The sequence below is a fragment of the Mastomys coucha genome, unplaced genomic scaffold (assembly GCF_008632895.1).
Source record: "Mastomys coucha isolate ucsf_1 unplaced genomic scaffold, UCSF_Mcou_1 pScaffold23, whole genome shotgun sequence".
NCBI lineage: Eukaryota > Metazoa > Chordata > Mammalia > Rodentia > Muridae > Mastomys > Mastomys coucha.
In genome coordinates this window covers 47121680-47144718 of record NW_022196906.1, presented here as the reverse complement: position 1 = coordinate 47144718, position 23039 = coordinate 47121680, and the positions used below count along the sequence as shown (strand labels likewise).

The following is a 23039-nucleotide window of genomic DNA, read 5'->3' as shown; positions in this document are numbered from 1 at the left end:
AAAAAAAAAAGAAAAAAAAAAGTCAGGCTAGTCCCATAGTAAAACTGGAGAGTATGTGCTGCCTAACATCTACTGTCTAGACGTTTCCATGCCTCTAATTCATATTTTCTTTCTGTAGGAAAGACGCCTAAAAGAAAGAGAGGCCAGAAGAGAAGCCAGCAGAAGACAAGCAAAGGTGAGGAGGGATGCATATGTGGGTGTGCATCTTTGTATCTTTAGTCTTTTGTTCTTTTTCAAAAACAGATCTGTTAAAGTATTTGACAGAGAACTTTATATAAAATGAAGACAATCTTTTGTAATATTGAAATTGATTTAAATCTGTATTTTTCCATATACTCTTACTTTTTGTGTTTATTTTTTTACACCAGGGTATCCTGGATTTGAGCCCTTGTAGCCTAGTCTTTACTTTGTCATTTGTTTCCTTTATAAAGGGTTAAAAATTCTAAGCTAGCTTTTGATCTGGACTTTGCCTGACCCTTCTGACCACCTTTCCTATTAAATACAGAAGACAGTTGACTTTGTGGGCCAACTAAAAGATTTGCATACTTGTCATTTTTAGGCTAAAAATATGGCTTATTTGTACTCATTTGGATAACTTGATAATAGATTACAGTGAGAACATCCATTGCTTTGCTTCACTCCTGAAGACCTAGATGAAAACACTCTGTAAGCTTCAGTATATCCCCAAAACATGTAGTTTCCCTGGGATATATATGTAAAATTGTAAGCACTATCCATGTGCAACTGTTACTTTTAATCTGACATGCTTATCATTGAGACGGTTTCAGCTCCTGCATTCTGAGGGCATCTAATAGGAAATGATTTCTGGGACCCAGGAACAAATACTGAATTTCATTTCTCATGCTGTATGTGCTATGCCTGACTAGCCATGGTTGGGTTTTTCTTGGCAGTTAGCAAATGTCTGAGCAAGCCCACTGTGTCCTTTGCTCCCCCACGCTCACACTGGCCATAGCACTTAGGAGGCAATCAGAGATGATAACTGCAGTGCTTTTCAAGTGGGAAGCTGTTACTCTATAGTGTAAAAGGAAAAGACTGCTTACATTCACTATTCAGTAGCATTCTGTCTTGTGTCATGGGCTGGAAATTTGGACCATAGGAACTCTAGTGAATAAAGTCTAAGAAGAAAATCTTAATCTTCATGAAAACAGTTGCCGTCTATGGGTATTTCATGTTCAGCATTTAACATAAGCGCATTTTGTTTTACTAGTAAGCCCTCAATTTCTAGATAGGAAATGTCATGTTACTATATTTCCTTTGTGTTTTTACATTTGTATGTATAGTCTTCCTTTGTATTTGTGGGTCCCTTATCTATAGAGTAATCCACCTATAGACCAGAATTGTAGTTAAGCTTACATTTGTAGTGAACTTATACATATCCTTGCATTGATTTTTTAAAGAAGATTTTATTTTTAATTATGTGTTCTTGTTTGTGGCTGTGTGGGAATATGTATATACGACTGCAGGTGCCTGTGGAAGTCAAGTCTCCCTAGAGTTGGAGCTATAAGTGGTTGTGAGCCATGTGATGTAGGTGCTGAGAACTGAATTTGGGTCCTCTGGAAAAGTAACAAGTGCTTTTAACCATTGAGCGACCTCTCCAGCCTTTGCCATTATTACTATTTTTTTTTTTTTAAAGAATTTAACAATTCCGTACAACTTAACATAGTACTGGGTATTATAATTAGCGTTATCTAAAGTTTAGGGACTTGGGCATCTTCCGGTTTGGGTCTTTGAGGATGGATAAGAAACTTATCTTGGAACCAGTTTCCTTGAGTTTTGAGGGAAGACTACTTAGTATAGTTTATTTTTTATATTTGTTGATGCTGTGTTCTGAGTCTCTCATAATAGTTTGAATTGTAAGAAATTATTTTCACTTCCTGGACTGCTTCTAAGTTCCTTTTCCTTAATTTCCCCATAGTTGGGTGTGTCTGTTTAGTTTTGATCCTCTTTCTGTTGGGGAAGTCAATTTATGGCCCAATTTATGGCTGTGTTACTGTCCAGCAGCAACATTAAAAGGAGTATGGTACTTGGAATATGGAGTTAGAAAGAAACAGGAGGAGATAAAAAGAGATAGGGTGGCCAAAATTATACCTATCCACGAGGAAGGTACCTTAAAACATTAGACAGGAGCCTTTGTCACTCAGCCATCTTGAACCTTTAATAATAATCCTTTGTTCCCCCAACGGGTATAATACGTGAGCCAAAACCACTCCCCCAAGTACGTCAGTAATGAAGACCCAATCAATGTTTTCTTAGTCTCTATAGCAGGCAGGATTTCCGAAGTGACTGGAGCCAGTAATGAGGCGTGGCAAATAGCAGGAGGTGGGCAGAGAGGTGTGGTTAAGAGAGGCAGGCTTCAAACCAGGAGGGTAACAGGGCTGATCTTGAATGTGAACTCACTGATGAAAACCTCCCTCCTCTCCTCCCTTTTCATGTTTTTCCCATGTGTCTGTTTTAGGACATGCAGTAGCAGACTTCCTTGTCAGGGGAAGGTCTTGTAACTGTAGCCATGAAAGAGCCTGCTGAGAATAAATAAAAGGGGCTGTGCCAATGATAAGGTCATTTCATCTAGGACCTTTAATAGATGAGGCATTATCTTATAGTTGCTGAGCATGGTTGAGAAACCTCCACATCATAGCCACTTTCTTGGGGTGCAGAGATGAGAGCTGTCTCCTTTGAGAGTGGACAGAATGGCCAGTTTTTAACCAGTCCCCTGACAGTCCCTGTATACTGAGGTAAAATGAAAGCCTAGTGAATCTCTCAGAAACTTGATAATATTTTGTTAAAGATTGTATTTCTGGCCTGTTGAAAGAAAACTATGAGGGTGAAACCTTCATGATGATTTCCTGAGTACCCAATATTTAGTGATTTGGGAGACACAGGTTTCTAAAATCATCCATTTATCCATGTGTCCGTCCATCCATCCATCCATCTATCCACCCATCCATCCATCCATCCATCCATCCATCTATCCACCCATCCATCCATCCATCCATCCATCCATCCATCCATCCATCCATCCATCCATCCATCCATCGCTTGTTTAATTATATTAATTGTGTGTGTGAGTGTGCATGTATACACATTACAGTGCACATGTGCAGGTCAGAGGACAACTTGCTGGAGTCCTTTCATCATGTGGGTCCCGGGATTAAATACAGGTTTTCAGGATTGCACACTTACCCACTGAGCATTTTACTGGCCAAGATACAGATCTTTTTGTTAATGTAAACTTTTTAAAGTAAAGAAATAAGCTGAACAGGAGGACTGCTTGTTTTTCAGCTAACAAAATGAAATAATTGTTGTCATGATGATCAACAGAGTGCATTGGTTTTGGAGTTAAGAGAAGTTGTTAGTCTTTGAAATATAGCTCATTATTTAGCTCTCATTTAGTTGGGTTTCCTAAGGCACTGGTGGTTGGTCACACGTGCTGATTATAAGAGCTAATGGCTGGAAGGAATTTTGCAGTTGTGTAAAGAAACAAACAACACTGCAAAAACTTGAGATACACCCTCAGACTTGTCAGGGCTCCCATAACTTTGAAAAGAAGGAGGATTTATTAAGCACAAGTATATTGCTAGTGGAATAGAATATTGCTGATAAAGGAACAAAGAGAACAGCTTAGAACTGAAACACTGGAAAGTGACGTTATATTGAAATTTAAAACAATTTATGTATTTTGAGGTTGAAGTTCTACAGTCATAAATCTTTCTAGTTTTTTTACTGGGATGCTTAATTTACTTTGACAATAATGGTCTTAAGAATAGTTTACTCAGCAGGTAAAGGCAAGTGAAAAGGGAAATAGAGGAGAAACAAAGTAAGGGCAGGAGTGGAGAAGAATATTATGGAAGAAAAAAGAAAGCAGTAAGAGTTGAGGAGCCAAAAAGATTGACTAAGAACAAGAGTACATGCAGCAGTATGTTCAGCTCAGACAGAAGATACACAGGGAAAAGCATTCCCACACTTGTTTACTGGAAGCACATTTCATCAACTGATAGTGAGGAACTTCACTTGATGGACGTGGCTGAACTCAGATCTATGCAGCTACACATCTGTCTTTCATTGCTGTAGAACATGGAAATCTTGAAGCTGCAGCCAGCCATCTTTTTTACACCCAAAGTGCTATGTTACTTCAGCAGGGTGATTAACGTTTGGTAGTCTTGAAAGTATGAAAAAAGGCCCTGTGTCTCTACATACCCCAGTGGTTGTGGTTGTTTCCTACTTTCCCAACACAGTTGGGAAGCACCCTCATCTTGAGCAGTAGCCACCCTAGGGATTTTGAGCTGGGGAGTTTTAGAAGGGCGAATCAACCTGTCTAGCTCACAGACTGCAAAGCTAAGTGTGACCACCAGAGGCCTCTGCTACACAAGGGAAACTATCAATGTGAAAACAGTCTGGCTGACATTATAATAAATGCAAACACCAGCATATGCTACAGAAAGCAAGAGTTGGCATCCTACTTAGGTTTCTACTGCTGTGATGAAGACCATGACCAAAAGCAACTTGTGGAGGGAAGGGTTGATTTCCGCTTTCAGTTTTATAGTACATTTGGAGGGAACTCAGGGCAGAACTCAAGGCAGGAACCTGGAGACAAAAACTGAAGCGGCGGCCATGAAGGAACTCTTTTACTCCTGATGGCCTGCTCAACTTGATTTCTTATGCAACCAGGACCAAAGTGATCTGGGACCTCTCATATCAGTCATTAGTCAAAACACCCCACAGATTTGCCAACAGGCCAGTCTTATAGAGACATTTTTCTCAATGAAGATTCCTTCTTTGCAACCATTTAGATCTGTCAGGTTGACAAAAGCCAACCAGCAGAACTGGCATATTTAAATTTAGCCCCCACTCTACATATGATTGGCAGTTTCTAATTTTCATGAACCCAGGAAGAAGCTTCTCTAAAATGTAACCTTTCTGTATATGTTTTTCCTATTATGCTTCCCTTTTTGCTTTTTATTTATTTTATTTTATTTTTTAATTTTTATTCTATTTATTATTTATTTTTTGTACAAGATGTTAGAGCAGTTCACTTAGAAATCTCATCTAGGGTGATTGCTATTAGTAAGTGAATATATTGGAATGAGGCATTTCTGCTTCCTCAAATGACAGAACTCTTTTACTGTATTGCATGTAAAATATTTAATTATTGTTTTTCTTCAAGAGTAGTCTGTTCAGTAAGTTTCCCAAATAGATAAATGTGGTTGCAAATGCTCTTAATCCCAGACGGGGTTCTGCATTTTATTTTTAAAGGAGGAAAGAGTCAGTGGGAAATGAAAACAGATGAACACAGCTAACAAAGAATAAGTTTTGCACTGATTACAAGTACTCTTGGTTTTGGAGGTGGGTGATAGGGCCAAGTGATTTCCTGTTTTTAAGAATATATCGCTGGGCAATGATGGTACATGCCTTTTTCCCAGCACTTGGGAGGCAGAGGCAGGAGGATTTCTGAGTTTGAGGCCAGCCTGGTCTACAGAGTGAGTTCCAGGACAGCCAAGACTACACAGAGAAACCCTGTCTTGAAACGCCCCCCCTCCCCCCAAAAAAAAGAATTTATGGTATCTACTACCTCGGGTGTTAGTGGCAGTAGGTTTTGTGAATAAGGAAGACTTTTGAGGATATATTCTTATTTTTTGCTTTGTTATGCGTAGGCTATAGAGTTACAAAGCTTTATTGTTTGTTCCTTTTAAGCCATAAAGACTTTTGTTGGAGAGCACCATAAACTACTGCTCCAAAGAATCTAAAGTTAGTTACTAGAAGAATTTCTCCCTGCAAGTAGTCATGTGTCTCTAAAATACCACTAAGAAGAATTTGTTTTTTCTCTCTAACATGGTTTTTTTGTTTGTTAGGTTATTTTCTTTTTGGCCCTCTAATGAATACTTAGAAACTAAAATTTTATTGCTGTTGTTATTATAATCAACAATAAGTGATTTATCTTTGCTATATTTTCTTGCTTTGTAGAAAAGATATTGCTAGGTATCTATAATATTTCATGCAGAAAGATTTTTCTTTTTCATTTTTTTTTATTATTGACATATTACAGGATTGAAAGATTTCTTTATTCGAAGATAACTCTTGAATTTGTTATTTTTGTGCTGTGTTGGTGTAGCTGTTCTACAACATCATCTGGAGTGCTTTAGCCTTTCAGAATACTTTCATCAAGATTATCCTTAAGCAATAAATGGAAGCATTATAACCATTCAACTTCTGAAAGAAGCTTGACTCAGAATATCTTCTCCCTGCCTTGGATCAGATCATATTTAACAAAATGAAAACATCCTCAGATTTTTTGTCTCAGGCTCAACAAAGGGCTTTTGGCCTTACTTAGGAGTTTGTTTTGTCTCTTTAGATTAGATTTGTACTTTAACAAATCCTACTTGTATTGCCTTGGGCAATATGTAGGGTGTTTAGGAGGGAGTAGTAGAATGAGTTCCTGGATTTATCTTTGGTTCTTCTTCTAAACCATTGGAGACTTATATGCATGTGAATTCTTCTCCATCACTCTAGTTCCCCAAGCTTTACTTTTCCTTATTAATGCAACCATTTTTAAGAAATGTTGGTAGTGTGCTATAGTGACTATTTAGCTATGTAGTGTGCCATACTTCTGGTCTAGGTATGTAACCAAAGAAATGCATACATGCTTATGTCAAAATCTGTTCACACAGCAATACCAGTTATAGTCATCAAACATCAGAAATTAACCAAATTATTGAGTAGATATATGTTGAGTAGATGTATATTGAGTAGATATATGTTGAGTAGATACATATTTAGCAAATATATATTGAGTAGTACAGCTATACATTGCAATATTATATATCTATCATTGCTATTTATTGTAACAGAAACAAATTTCACAAATACAAGTTGAACATAATAAGACAGAGACTTAGTGTATAATACTCTATATAAAGTCTTTCTCAAAGCAAAACTAACATTTTGAGTTAGAGTTAGGATACAGGACTGATTTTAGGGGTGGGGTATTGCCACTGAAAAAGCAGAATGAACAATGGGAGAAATTTCTAGGGAGCTTGAGTTCTGATTCTTAATTTGATTGGTTATATGGTTGTGACCACTTATCACATGCTTGTGATTTATGTGTGTTACTAAATGTTACTTATTGCCTTGGCAAAATACCTGACAAGAGCTACTGTAGGAAGAAGGTCTTTATTTTGACTCATGGTTTGAGGGCACAGTCCATCCTGGTGAGGAAGGAAGCCCAAGCAGCAGGAGCTCGATGCAGCTGCTCTCACTGCATTCTCCAGTCATGAGACAGATGAAATGTCTGTACTTAGCTTGGTTCTCCCCTACTTAGTCAGTCCTGGACCTTCGCTCATTGAGTAGTACTACACTCATTCAGTGTAGGGTTTCTTCTTTCAGTTAACCTAATCTAGAGAATTTCTTATAGATATGCCCAAGAATTCATTTTCATGGTGATAATCAAAATAACCACTACACACAGCAAACTTCAATTAAGATTTTTTTTTAATTGAAAATGAAGAGGTAGGTTAGATTGAAGAAGTACTGTCAGCTCAGATGTTTAAGTTTGGAGATTATTTTTTTTAAAGATTTATTTATTATTATAAATAGGTACATTGTAGCTGTCTTCAGAAGCGCCAGAAGAGGGTGTCAGATTTCATTATGGACGGTTGTGAGCCACCATGTGGTTGCTGGGATTTGAACTCACGACCTTTAGAAGAGCAGTCTGTGTTCTTACCTGCTGAGCCATCTCACCAGCCCAAGTTTGGAGATTCTTGAATATAAGATATTATGAATAACTTTGATAAGTAATAAGCTATAACCCCTATAAAGGGGCTTAAATGAAAGCTCTGAAAGTTAATAATTTATATTCTTCAAATACATAATTTTAAGATCCCCATGTTCCAAGAAAAAATGTAGTGATTCACCTTCTAAAATTTATACGTTTCTCTCAAATAAGAAAATAAATTGTTCTTGTGGTTCTGTAACTTAGAAAATGTGACAAAAAAAGTATGTACATACCAGACACTGGTGGCACATGCCTTTAATCCTAGCACTTGGGAGGCAGAGGCAGGTGAATTTCTGAGTTCAAGGCTAGCCTGGTCTACAGAGTGAGTTCCAGGACAGCCAGGGCTATGCAGAGAAACCCTGTCTTGACCCCCCCCCCCCCCAAAAAAAAAAGCATGTACATGACTTACTAAAAATCACAGTGCTTATCTGTTTTGGACTGGAAGATGATTACTCATAGATTTAGTTTTCCCCCTTATTATAGGCACATTTCGTTTTTACTTCATAAAGATTTTCTTTTTTGTTACTTTGGAAATACACACTTTCAAGTGTATCCATTTGTTTATATTAATTCAACTGTATATGGAGGCCAGAAAGTATATTCTAAGAAGATTTCACCCTCATTGAATTAAAAAAACAAACAAACCATGATTGGTATATAAGTTGTAAGCATGACTACTATTGAACCTTTGTTTCCTAAAGTCCTCTTACCCTTGAAGGTTTTGCCCTTTCTGTACAACTGCTACTTGGAGTTTTATAGTGCTCCTTTGAGAAAAACAAAATGAAGGGAGAAAAAGAACAAGTATACCCTAAGCAAAGGTAGAAACATTAGAATGGGTGCAAACATCCACACTGTGAATTCTTCTCCATTCTAATTATCTGAAGATAGGTTATGGGTCTTCCTTAATCAATAACTGCCAAGCTCCCGAGTTGCTCTCAGAAGAACATGAGGTTTGGAAGTTCTTTTCTGGCCCATAAGTTTTGTGGCCTAGGACATACCTTCTTAACTCTAGTTTCCACTTTTATGCAGCAATGTAGCCTGCATTGTCAGCCTTCCAGGGCTCTTATGAGGAGTATACATCTATGTAGTGAGCTGTGATCACTTTTAAAGATGCGAATTATTGCTATCAGCACTATATTTTATGTCCTTTAAGACAAACTTACTCTGAGATAACTAGGATTAGTGAAAGCCGGAAACATTCTTAGCGTGTTACCACTAAGTAGGTGAAAGGTGCTTCAGCTGTAGACATCCAGCACCTTCCTTTCTTTGTGTCTCCCTTCTAAATATTTGGGTGGAAGGGGTATGTGTGTGCATTTATACAGTATGCATAATTAAGATACTAGAACCACCCCGCTAAGAGCCAGAGCTCTAAGTAAAAATCTTCTTCTTTATAACGTCTTTATATTAAAACCTGAGGTACTTTAAAGTCCTGAGGTAAGAATACCCTTTTGGTTCAATTTATGCTTCCATAGGAGATTGTCTGTGTGAGGGTAAGTGTACCGTCTTGAATCCTTCAAGCTCAGCATCCGCAGTTCTAGTTGTGTTTCAGAGTACTTGCCAGCACTCTTGTTTTCACTCTGTAAACTTTCAAATAGTATGTAAAAAAAAAAATGCCCTTGTTACTTTACACAAACCTAGCACTAACCTAGTATATCTAACAGTCTGAGGTTCTGGTCTCTTGTTTTTGGTGCTGGCAAAGGTCAGTATGGCATTGAATAGATCTACTATGATTCAGGTGTTCTGGACTAGACAGATGTCTTATAGCCTCCCTTTCAGGTTTACAATTCCAGTTCCTTTCTTATCACTAGGTAATAAAATATTCAACACCAGTTTTATTTTCTTTTAAACTTTTTCTACTTAACATTTGCAGGTGTGTGGGTTTTTCTATATAGCATTTTCAGCATTAGTTAGAATGTAGAAGAAATCTGTAATCATCACAGGGCATTTTTTGACTTTATACGAGTTTTTAGAGAACACGTTTTTGAGAATGTAGAATGTTATCATATTTTATTGGCATACAAAAGGGATACTAGCTAAATAGTTTGATAGATAATAGAAGCTGTTAGATACCAAGAGGTGTGAAGATCCTAAAAGGATCCATCTTTTATCTTGAAGTGCCTATCAGTGTTAGTCCTGATAATGGCAAGGTAGAATTAAACCTGTTCTTGAGTAACTCACAATGTAATGAAAGAAATTTGCCTTTCTGAGCCTGGCTGATTTCACCTGATATGAAGATCCTTAGTTTCATTTTTGCAGGTGGCAGAATTTCATACTTTTGTGGCTAGATAAACTTTTACTATTTATATCACATCTTCTTTGTCAAGTTATTTATTAATGGGTATTTAGATTAATTCTGTAGCCTGGTTGTCAAAAAATAATGCTTAAATAAACAGATTACATAATTATCTCTGTTGTACATTGACCTCGATCCCTTGGGTTATATGTGGTATGGTTTCTTTGAATTTATGACCATGTGAACATGAAACAGTGAAAAACGCTTTCCCAGTTTACTTCTTTCCAATGAATGAGCTCAATTGAAGAAGCAGTTTTTTTATTATTTAATGTTCAAATCTGAAAATACTAATATTTAAATGTCAGAGGAATCTCTTAGAATAACATATATTTGATTTCCTTGAACCTTCCTATTTGACATATTTCATCACATTTTTATTAAGAAAATTTTTATTAGTATTAGTATTTGTTTGGGAGGGGGGGTCTGGTACCCATGAAGGTCACTTAATGGAAACATTGCCCTAAATGTGAATAGACTGAGTCATCACTGTGGATATCAAAAGGAAGACTGAAAAAAAATATGTTTAAATATATTTACAGATCACAAAATCTCAATTTTGTTCTTGCTTGATATTATATAATTTTGCAAAAGTTTTTTATTTTATGTGTATGAGTACACTGTAGCTGTACAAATGGCTGTGAGCCATCATGTGTGTGGCTGCTGGGAATTGAACTCAGGACCTCTGCTGGCCCCACTCGCTCTGGTGTAATACACTGTAGCTGTCTTCAGACGCACCAGAAGAGGGGGTTAGATCTCATTATGGGTGGTTGTGAGCCACCATGTGGTTGCTGGGATCCGAACTCGGGACCTTCGGAAGAGCAGTCAGTGCTCTTACCCATTGAGCCATCTCGCCAGGCCAGTCCAAATTTTAATATCTTTTAAGGGCATGTCCCAATGACCAAACTTCTGTCTCCTAGGCCCTACCTTTCAGTAATAGTACCACAAGCTAGAAAACCAAGCTTATATATAAGGGACTCTGGGAACCCTTAGATCCAAGTTGTAAAAACACTAAATAGGTGTAATTATACAATTCTGATTTTATCTATTTAATAGTTTGATTAATTTGTTATTAAGGGGTCAGTCTTATTTTTCTCTTGTTGTTTGGGGGCTGTGTGATGGGATCTTTCATAGGTACAATTCTGTTACCATCCTATCATATCTCTGAGTTGTTTCCCCCATCACTGAATGAGTTTTGCATGTTATGTACCAGGTAAATTTACAGATTTCAATCATCTTTTCCTTTACCACCAGTAAAAACATATGCTAGTAACTGAATGTGATTTCCTAACTACTCTATTTTTAGAGATCTGCCTAGACTCCAGACAAATATAGATCCAAAATTTTAAGGACCTAAAGCTAGCTATTTTCCAGCTATATTTTTTGGGAGAAGTTTTCTCTTATGAGGTGTCGAATTGCTCTAATAATATCCTTGTATTTTTCTCCTATTATTTAAAGTAATATTTGTGTTGTTTTGTCTACTGACTAACACAACAAGCAACTTCTTATTTTTATCATTAGTCTATATTTTTTAGATGTAGTCTTATATGTTGTTTTTTACTTTCTTTTATCCTAGTCATATTGCATGAACTGTTTTTACTTTCTTTTATCCTAGTCATATTGCATGAACTGTTTAAAACTTCCCTTAGACACCTTTGAAGTATTTAAACTCTCAGTATCCCAAATGCTTTGTAAACACAAAAATTTACTGCAGCAAAAACATTCAGGATTTTTATTTTTGTTTTCCAGGAAACTCCATGAGTAGTTGTGACCTTGTAGCTTAATGACAGTTTCTCCTTTCCCTTCAAGATGGGGGGGCTAATTAAGCTTTATGACTGCCTTCTGTACAATGATTGGTTTTGTGCAAGTTTTTGTTATGGATCAGTTTGGTGGCTTGGATGGATTAGCTGTACATTAGAGATGATTACACACAGTATAACAAGCCTTGTACATGGTTGAAAACAATCTAAGAATATAAGCATTATAAAATAAGCTTATTGTCTCCCTGCCAACCTTTCTTCCCTTTCTTGCTCTTTCATTTCCAATAGGATTGTTATTTGGCTTGTGTTAATCCTTTCAATTCAGTAATATAAACTGATCTTTGAAAAATGAAATTTATTTATGTATATGTTAGGTTTGGTGTAGTTTAGAGGACAGCCGCTGTGATAGTTGATGTTTTTCTTCTAGCATGTGGGTCATATGGATTGAACTTAAGTCTCAGGCTTGATAACAGACACCTTTTCCCACTGATCCAGCTTGCCAGGTTTTTTTTTGTTTGTTTGTTTTGTTTTTGTGGTGGTTTGATTTGTTTTATCTTAATGGTAGACTATCCTTCAAGATCAAACTCTTCTATCTACAAATATTGGTTGAATTTTCAGGTTACAGTATTTATTTTAAAAAAAAAAAACCCCTGTTTTTACTTCCTGGCAGGAAATTGGGCAACATTAGGCATATTTGCTATGAATTATGGGAAGGAAAGGAAGTTGCAACAAAAACCTCCAGCACTCCATAAACTAGAGTAAATAGTCAGTTTAGAGTCAGGTAGCTCAGTTGCAGTGTTTGCTTTTTTTGGGTGAGGTCATGAGTTTGATTCCTAGCACTACATAAGTCAAAGCAAAACAAACTAAGCTTCAGTCTAAATCTCTGAAGAATTCTTTGAAGACATTTAGGTTTTTTTGTTATTTTGCTTATTTTTATTGTTGTGGGTTTTTTTTTTTGTCTTTTCTAAATAATTCTCCATGAAGTGTTGTTTACTTAATATCTGCCTCCTGTACCTAATTTTAAGAGACTGCTGAATTTAAGGGTGTCTAAATTTTAGAGTAGCGATAATAGGATCCATAAGGAAAACTAGTCAAATGAATAACCTCTGGCCCAGGTGGAGACCTAATACTCTAGTTGGATCAGGTTAATCATCTGGCCAAGGGACCACCCCTAGAATGAGGGGTTCATTTTAAATTAGGCTAAAGAGATAGGCAAACTACTTAGTCCTTAATAAGATGATGCACTTTTTCTTCCCAGAATCCTCGTCTCTAGGAGTCTCTTACAGAGAGTCACAGCAGTCATGCTGGTTTCAAAGTCTGCCTCCTTTTCTGAATTACTCAGAAAAGTGTAACTTTTCTTGTTTCTTCCTTCCATTAGTACTTCTTTGCTTTCTCTAAAGCCTCTTCCCCCGCCACATGGCTGCCTGCTGCCCTGGTGCTGGCTTCTATGCCAGTTTAACTCACGCAATATGGAACGTAGCTTCCAACTTTCCTTTCTCTCCTCTGCTCTCTGGATAGCTGCTGTGGTTTACACACTGCCTGTCCTCAAGGGTTCTTAAAATCTAATATATTGCCCTTGAGTTTCCACTGAGCCCATTCTTAAATTATTTTATTAATAAAACTGAGAACTCCAAGGGCAGACACCAACTTCTCCTATATTATCTTGTGATCACAAAGAGATTCCCAAAATTCTGTCAGTAATGTTGACCTTATAATTCCATTTATCCAGAAGAGGAGCAGTACTTAAAAAGGATCTAGAATTCCCTCTTCAATAGGAATTGGGCAAAGGAAGTTCAGCAATTTAAGGCTTAGGCTCGATCCTGTGTTGTGAAGAACGACTGAAACTTCATAATAACCTTATGGTATGGTCTACAATGGAAGAAGTTAGTCTAGTTGTATAGAGAATGAGGTAATTTGAAATATAATGTTCAATCATTATATATTTAAATTTTTATTGTTTTTCATTGATGGATGATTGGTGAGATTTTTTTCTTGTTAACTTTTAGTTTCTCTTTCTGTTAATACTTTAAGAAATTATAGTAAAATGTGTTTTGATAATATACCAAAGTATTCGTATAGGAAAGAATTCAGTGCTAGTACTTACTGTTTTTACTGGGGCAGTGATTGAAAGGACTTCGAACAAATCTTCCAAAGTCTCAGTCTTTAACATTTCCTCATTTTTTTGTTGTTGTTTTGTTTTGTTTTTTTTATTGATTTAAGTTTTATTGCATTATGATGAGAAAAGTTATATATTTTCAATTTATTTGAATTTGTTAATATTTAAAAACATATTTTAAGTAAATAGAATTACATCACATTTTTCTTTCCCTTTTGCACCCCAACTCATCCCAGAGACCCCCTTCAATACCTGCAATACCTTTCTCTTTTTTTATTTTATCGTATTCTTTAATATTTATAAAATATTATACAGTAAAAGTGAGTATTATAAAAGTTGTTTGATATAAAGCAACAATCAATTGAATAATCTTATGTAGATACTTGTCTGTGGCAATACTGCAAATACATACATTTTTTCAATATAAAGTTTAAATAACTCCAAACATATTAACTATATGATATTTTAAAATAATATATCATTATTAGTTTTTTAAATGAATATAAGTAAAGTATTTTTGTTTGTTTTGTTTTGTTTTTAGTAGAGTTTAAAATCTTGGCTCTTACTGTGCTTCAGACCCAAAATATGAACAGTTTTAGACATTGTAGTTCATTGTAATAATGTACTTCAATGTCCCTCACATCACCAAAGGATTTTACCTCCATAGTAGCTAAGCTAAGAGTTGACAGTTCTGCTGTGCCCAGGGAATGAATTGTAGGCACAATTTTTGGATACAGATTTCCTGCTATGGTCAAAGCTATTTGACTTGAGTGATTGTCTTCATTCTCAGCCCACAGAGAACAGGTTACATTCATTTAAGAAATGGTGTGTGTATTAGGATGGTCTATCCATGAAGTCATTCACCAACTGTTTTAATGAACAATGGTTCTGCTTAGAGGGTGGCACAGACATTAGGTGAGGGTAAGAACCTGGTTCATTAGCTGTGATAATTTGGAAAAGCATTCATCTCAGAGAAAGAGTAACTTATAAAGTTCTCCTCTTTAAAATTGATACAGTATTTATTAATATCAAGCAAAGCATTTAGTCTCACTCTTTGTTGTTCCCAAATTAATTGTCTATGTTTCTTTTGGCTGTATAAATGATTCTGAAATATGTAAGCTGTTCTGAAAATCATAGTATAGTATAAAAACATCAAATAAACAATCCTACTAATAGAGAGGCTGAGATAGGAGAAGTGTGATTGATTATGTGGTACACAGCAAGACACTGTCACGTATAAACAAGCAGAAAGTATATAGGGATTGTATAATATTGGACCTATTTCTCCAATTGCCAAATTAGAGAGACCACTGGATGATAGTCAACAAATTTCTGATTCCTCATATTTTTAAAGTTCAATCAATTAGGATATTCTGGTAATATTAAATTTTGTATTAAGAGATATTAAGGAAAAGTGATCATTACTTCCTGTTATTTTTGTTGTTAGAGGTGGAATTATGTTTCTGTGGGTTTGTTGAAAGGTTACTTTCTTGCTCCTTATGTTGGTGTTTTCCATCTATTATTGTTTGTAGGGCTGGATTTATGGGAAGATATTGTGTAAATTTGGTTTTGTCATGGAATGCCTTGTTTTCTCTGCCTATGGTAATTGAGAGTTTTGCTGGGTATAGTAGCCTGGGCTGGCATTTGTGTTCTCATAGGGTCTGTATGACATCTGCCCAGGATCTTCTAGCTTTCATAGTCTCAGGTGAGAAGTCTGGTGTAATTCTGATGTTACTTGACCTTTTTCCCTTACTGCTTTTAAAATTCTTTGTTTGTTTAGTGCATTTGGTATTTTGATTATTATGTGACAGGAGGAATTTCTTTTCTGGTCCAGTCTATTTGGAGTTCTGTAGGCTTCTTGTATGTTCATGGGCATCTCTTTCTTTAGGTTAGGGGAGTTTTCTTCTATAATTTTGTTGAAGATATTTACTGGCCCATTACATTGGGAGTCTTCACTCTCTTCTATACCTATTATCCGTAGGTTTGGTTTTCTCATTGTGTTCTGGATTTCCTGGATATTTTGGGTTAGCAGCTTTTTGCCTTTTGCATTTTCTTTGACTGTTGTGTCAATGTTTCTATGGTGCCTTCTGCCCCTGAGATCTCTCTTCTATCTTTTGTATTCTGTTGGTGATACTTGCATCTATGACTCCTGATCTCTTTCCTAGGTTTTCTAACTCCAATGTTGTCTCCCTTTGTGATTTCTTTATTGTTTCTATTTCCATTTTTAGATCCTGGATGGTTTTGTTCATTTCCTTTGCCTGTTTGATTGCGTTTACCTTTAATTCTTTAAGGGATTTTTGTGTTTCCTCTTTAAGGGCTTCTAGTGTTTACCTGTGTTCTCCTGTATTTCTTTAAGGGAGTTATTAATGTCCTTCTTAATGTCCTGTATCGTCATCATGAGAAGTGGTTTTAGATCTGAATCTTGCTTTTCTGGTGTGATGGTGTGACTAAGACTTGCAATAGTGGTAGAATTGGGTTCTGATGATGCCAAGTAACCTTGGTTTCTGTTGCTTATGTTTTTATGCTTGCCTCCCGCCATCTGATTATCTCTAGTGCTACCTGCCCTAGCAATATCTGACTGGAGCCTGTCCTTCCTGTGATCCTAGTTGTGTCAAAACTCAGAGTCAAGCTGTCTCTGTGATCCTGTGATTCTGGGATCCTCTGATCCTGTGATCCTGGGCTTGTTAGAGCACCTTGGAGTAGAGCTTCCTCTAGGTATCATGGGACTCACATGGAGTTTGTGCACAAGGTCTGCCCAGGGCACTGGCCCAGTCATACTGGAAGGAACCTATGCCACTGGTCTGGCGGAGTTCCTGTGTGCCTGGATCCACCTGGTCCCAGTTACTCCTGGTGTTGGAACAGATGTTGTGTCCTCCTCTCCTCTGATCCTATGACCCTGGGCATGTTAGAATGCCTGGGAATAGAGCTTCCTCTGGGTGTTTTGGGACTGGTTTTGGAGTTTGAGCCCAAGGTCTGCCCCAAGGTCTGCTCAGGACACCTCCCAGACAGACTGGAAGCCTTAGTTTGTTTTTAAAATATTCCATATCTGAAACTCTGTGATTTAGTAAGGACTTTATATAATCATTGATCTTTTTGGTTTTACTATTTCAAATAACAATTCTCATTAAAATCCTTAAACACTGATATTAAAGAGTGAGATGGCCTATGTGGTGGTATCCTGATTTTGCTGCTCAAGGACACTTTGTTCTAGTTTCTGTTAAAACTCGAGAGTTATAGCTGAGGTTGCTAATTATGTTTGGTGGGAATACCAAAGAAAATTAAAACTTCCTTTCCCTCTTTGTGTTATGTATGTAAATAATAAAGAGCTGTGGTCATATTTTAAGCCTTTATTTTTTGTGTAGTAGTAGTTGTTAATTAACAAAAAAGTAAGGTTTTCCCTCCCCAAAGTGGTCTATAATGAAATGAAATTCCAGTATTGTTTGTACAGATTTCCTTGTTTTGATTTTAACTTCTGAGGAACTGCCAGTTTGATTTCCAGAGTGGTTGCACCAGCTTGCACTCCCACCAGCAGTGGAGGAGTGTTCCCCTTACATCACATCCTCACCAGCACGTGCTGTTGCTCAAGTTTTTGGTGCCAGCCACTCTGATTGTTGTTTGTTTCATGAGATCCTATTTTTGATCGTTGGCCTTTTCACTTCCATATTCCTATTTAGAGTCTACCTGAGCCTATGTGTTGAAACATAACCCTTTTCTCTAGTGCTTTCAGAGTATTTGGTCTAATGTTATGATCATTTCCATTTAGAAACTTTTGTGAGGTAAAAGAGAAAGATCTAGTTTCATTGTTCTGCATGTTGATATCCAGATATCTCAACACCATTTATTGAATATGTTGTCATTTCTTTATAAAGTGTATTATTTACCTCTTTTCAGAAATTAGGTAGTTGAAGTTATGTGAACTTATATATGGGTCCTGAATTCTACTATACTAATCTATATGTCTGCTTTTGTGCCAGTCATGCTGTCTTTATTACTGTGGTTTAGTAATATATCTTGGAATTGAGTATATTTCTCTTGTGATATTCTTTTTCTGCTAAAAAAAAGAAACCACAAGACAACACACTATATAAAAATGTGTTCATACTTCCTCATTGATTCTGATTCAGTAAACTTTTATATAACATGACCTGTCTGACAATCCAAATATAAATGCCATTGTTTTTTATACTAAGTTATAATCTGTAGAGGACTCAAGAAACCCACAATAACAATCGTAATAAGTCACACGTAAATTAATATATTTACAAATGGGATACTATGAGAATACTGAGTGAATGAAAGAGTAAAGAAAAACCAAGAAAGAAAAGTGAGATATACATGCTATGCCTTAGGTGGGACATGTTAAAGTCTAGTTCTGACCTGGTAGATATGACAGTCTCCTCATTCCTTCAGACATGTATCTGCTTAGTCAGACTTCTTCTTGACTGTCTTTATGGTTGGGGACATTTCTACATGCAGTTTTCTTTCCATGTTTCTGTCTACTATTCAGTATTCAAAGGTCATCTGACTCATGCCCTGCCTTTCATGAAGACACTCCACATGCACCATCCTCTCAGGATGCCTCATGAGCTCTTTTGACTCGTGGTAGTTATCCCAGTTGCAGGACATTGTGTTCTTCACTACCCATCTTTTTTGGTGGCAGGAATTGCATTTTAGGCCAGTACTTCTCTGAAGTCAACTTTATGTACTTAGAGAAATGTTTTAATCTTAAAAGCTAGTAACATGGTATATTCCTTCATTCTCAATCCCAGCAACTCTCCTATAGGCCTTCAAGGATGTTTCACTTTCCTGAATTCACAGGAACTTACATAATTGAGATTAGACTATAGTCTGTGAGATCGGAATGGCCTGACAGATTGAAGTCTCTATGTGAAAAGAATCATGAAGGAGTAATCTTTTTTAATACGCAGAATCTTCCAGTGTAGACTTTCTCAAGTTACATATGGTTCAGTAGATAGCTTAACCTATTTCTCAAGAAAATATAGACTTCCACAAAATGTTCCAATTTTGTACTTTCTCACCTCAAAGTTTAGTGTGAGTCAGTTCTCATCATAGCACCATACTCCTCATGTTATATTCCATATTATAGTTTAAGAACCTCAAGGAGTGTCAGAACACAACTATTAAAGCATACTGTTCCAGTAAAACTGATGTATAATCATGCAATGTTATAATAATTTATGCTTAGGATTACGGTGCTTGTCACTTGAATTTGGCAAATAGCAGGTATGGAATCAGAAATCTCCCCAGTACTTGGTGGTAGGCCTCTAGGTAGAGAGAAGAGTGACCAGAACAATTTAAAAACAAAAACAAAAACAAAACAAAAGCAACCAGCCAGTCAAACTACCTAAAATCTTGTAAAATGTGCAAACATGAGTTTTTCACATACCTAGAAGCAGTTGTATATATATTACAAATTTAAATATATATGTGCTTTAGCATAGAAAATTTATGCATTTTAATTAAATTAAAAATTTTTATTAGACAGTATATTTTTATCATATTCTTCCTCATCCCATAACTCTTCTCAAAATCTACCTACCTCCTTACCGACACAACTTCACCCCCCCAAAAACCCTGAACAATGAAAATCAAACCAATCAACCAGCGAACAATAATAACAAATCCACTAAGACCAAAAACCAACCAACAACCCACCTACCCACCCACCAAACATTGAGTCCATTTTGTGTTATCAGCTGCTGCCAGCCATGAGGCCTGCCTGGAGCATTTTTCATATACCCAGTGACACTCCATCCAAGGTAATGGATTCCCCTTTCCCAGTAGTATCTATTACGAAGAAGTTCTTGAATTAGGTGTGAGTCTTTGTGTTCACTTTTCTTTCTTCATTCTGATATTTTCTGGTTTGAACTTGTGCAGGTTTTGTGTGTTCTGCCAGTGTCTGAGTTCATATGTGTATCAGCCCAATTATGTCTGGAAGATATAAGAACTGTTTCCTCAGCGTCATCTGCCGTCTTTGGCCCTTACAATTTTTCTGCTTTCTTTTTCCAAATAAATCCCCAAGCCTTGTGGGGAAGGGTTTGATAGAGACATTTCATTTAGGACTAGGTACTCCAAAGATTCTCACTCTGCACTCTCAGCAACACTGTTCAATTAACTCTGTTAATTACTGTCTACCACAAGAAACTTTTCTGATAAGGGTTGAGTACTGATACAGCAACATATCACAAGAAGTCACTTATAATAGTATAGAATAATAGAATAATAGTAGTAGGTTTTTTGTTTGTTTTTTGCTAGAACCCATGACCTCTCCAATCTCAGGTTCTTGGCTACTTTAGTAGTGTCAGACATGGGATCTATTTCATACACAGGATGGGTCTTAAATCCAATTATAAAGTTACTTGTAGCTGCCTGCAGCTAAATATGAATGGGTTTTCTGGAAGAGAAGTAGGAGCCTGAAGGGAACCGGACGGTGAGAGGGGATAAAAAAATGGGAGCGAGCCATGGTTATGCTTTCAGTCCGCCATGTGTATTCAACTGGGGAACAAGCAGGCAGACAGAAACCCCTCTCCCAGTCCGCATCTCACGACCCAATCAGCATCTTCATCTTCGGTCTCTGGAGGCGAGAGTTCCTGCATAATAGGAACTTGGAGAGAGGCATGGCTATTTATGGCAAGGCAAGGTCTGAGAACCAGCTCCTGGCTGGAGGAGGTTCACGGTTACTGATTACCCTCTAACCTTTGTAGCACTGTTGCACTAGTACATTTGAAGGCAGGCCACTGTCGTAGGTCAAAGGGTTTTAATTGGGTGATAATGGTTACTTTTCTCTTCTGGTCGCATGCAAAGTACCTTTCAGTGCCATGAATACTAGTCAATAGGGGCAGAGCTTCTAGTTGGCCTTCAGCTTAATTTCTTCATGTTTGATGGCATATGTAAGTGGTATCTTCAGCTTACCATCAAGTTGTGGAGAATGACCAATATAAGATGTCTAGTTGGGGCACTGTCTGGTCCACTATGTGGTGACTCCATTTAAATTCTTTTTATATACATATATATTTTATGAAGCTTTACAATAGTAGGTTTCCCTTTAGCTTTTCAAAATGTCCTTAGAGAGTTAGTTGTCCCATCCCATATTCTGTCCTTTTTTTGCCCTCCTATCACCTTCCCTGTTTCATCTTATTTAGCTCTTCCTTTATTACTTTTGAACACTATATTCTGTTTCTTCTTTTTTTGGAAGATTTCTTCTTCTCATATAGCTTCCACCTAGCCTCTGTGGTTATTCTGATTGAAAACACATTGTAGTAGTTCTTATCATTTTGTGTTATTTCTGATTTGCTTTCTGTGGCTGTGATAAAATGCAGACAGAAAACAACTTGGGAAGGAAGTGGTTATTTGGCTCAAGCCTATCATCAAGGGAAGCCAAGGCAGGAAACTCAAAGCAGTAACCTGGAAAAATTAATGAAAGGTAAACAGTTTCATGTGCCAGATATGGTGGCTCGTGCTTTTAGTCTCAGCTCTGGAGAGGCAGAGGCAGGAGGATCTCTGTGAGTTTAAGGCCAATCTGGTTTACAAAGCAGGTTCCAGGACAGCTAGGACTGTTTGCTATGCAGAGAAATGCTGTCTCGAAAAACCAAACCCAATTCAAACAACAACAGCAACAACAAACAGAAGGAAGGAAGGAAGGAGGGAAGTAAAGAAAGAAAGGAAGAAAGAAAGGAAGGGAAAAATTTTATACAAATATATACAGTAGGTAAGTTAGTTATGAATTCCAGATATGCACTTCAGAGTATGTTTCTCCTGTGTGAGCAAAACACGTTTGTTATTTGTTATTGTTTTATTTTGTTTTTGTTTTGTTCAGTGGAAAATTACCTTTATTGTACCCCTATTATACCTATTCATAAAAGATTTATGGAAAAATGTAAAAGGAAGGATAGAAAAACTTAGTACTTGATCATTATTGTACAAATGAATTTCATCAAATCCTAATTACCTGGTATTAAAATTATAGACTGGGTTAATTGATTTTTTTTTTTTGCTAAAAAAAGATACTGTGTGAGCATGTTTTAATGATAGTTGTAGTGGTCAGTTTTATAATGAACAACAAGACTTAAAGTTAGAAAATAACACAACTGGTATGTCTTAAAAGTATTTGTGTTGTATTTGTGTGTGCATATTTACGTGTGAGTGTAAATCTGTGTACAGGTGTGCACAGTATGCAGAACCTGAGGTTGACACTGGTTATCTTCCTATATCACTCTCCATCATAGTTTTTGAGTTAAAACCATAGAGGTTAGGTAGCTAGCAAGTTTTTAACTTGCTGATTGGCTAGTGTGACTGTCCCTGCCTATATAGTTGCAGATGCACTGTCATGGCTGGCTTTTATGAGTATAGAGATCTAACTTACTTTATCAACTGAGTCCCCTGTTGTTGTCTTTAAGATAGATAGGAATTTGGTACTAATTGAAAAAATCACATCAGTTCTGGGTATGCAGCATTTAAGGTAAAAAATCTAGTAGAATTTTAAATATCTATTTATTACACCCCCCCCTTTTTTTTCCGAGACAGGGTTTCTCTGTGTAGCCCTGGCTGTCCTGGAACTCACTCTGTAGACCAGGCTGGCCTCAAACTCAGAAACCCAATTGCCTCTGCCTCCCAAGTGCTAGGATTTATTTATTACATTCTTAAATGAGACTCATCAGTCTTTTTCCAATTACAAGTCATTGTTTATCAGGCTAAAGATCATGGAATTTTCTGATTTTAATGTTGTTCAGATCAATTAAATTTGAAAATTTCAGCCAAAAATGAATAGTGGAACAGATTTAGTAAAACATTATGACTGAATATCAAAGTTAATAGGATTCAGAATGCAAAATATCTTAGAAAATGTTGTTTGGTCCTTGTAGGCTTATTGTTTTATAAAATATTTTTCTAGTAAAGGCAACTGTGATATTTTAGTAAAATAGTTGTGAAATTTTAAAGGAAGTTTAATTTTCCTGAAAAAACCCTTATTTTGAGCAAGAATTTATTATTCTTTATTGCTATAAAGAATGTGGAATGATTTGTCTCTTTTGGTTTTTAGGATTTACTTATTTTTATTTTATATGTATA

At 36.6% G+C, this 23039-nt stretch overlaps 1 protein-coding gene across 1 annotated transcript in view; it reads left to right on the top strand.

The window, feature by feature from the left end:
* Ddx10 (DEAD-box helicase 10) overlaps window positions 1–23039 on the top strand; it is a 146283-nt gene that overhangs the window by 98801 nt on the left and 24443 nt on the right. Inside the window, exon 16 of the mRNA XM_031346122.1 lies at window positions 119–175. Coding sequence (XP_031201982.1) covers window positions 119–175 — 57 coding nt within the window. The remainder of the gene's footprint in view (window positions 1–118; window positions 176–23039) is intronic.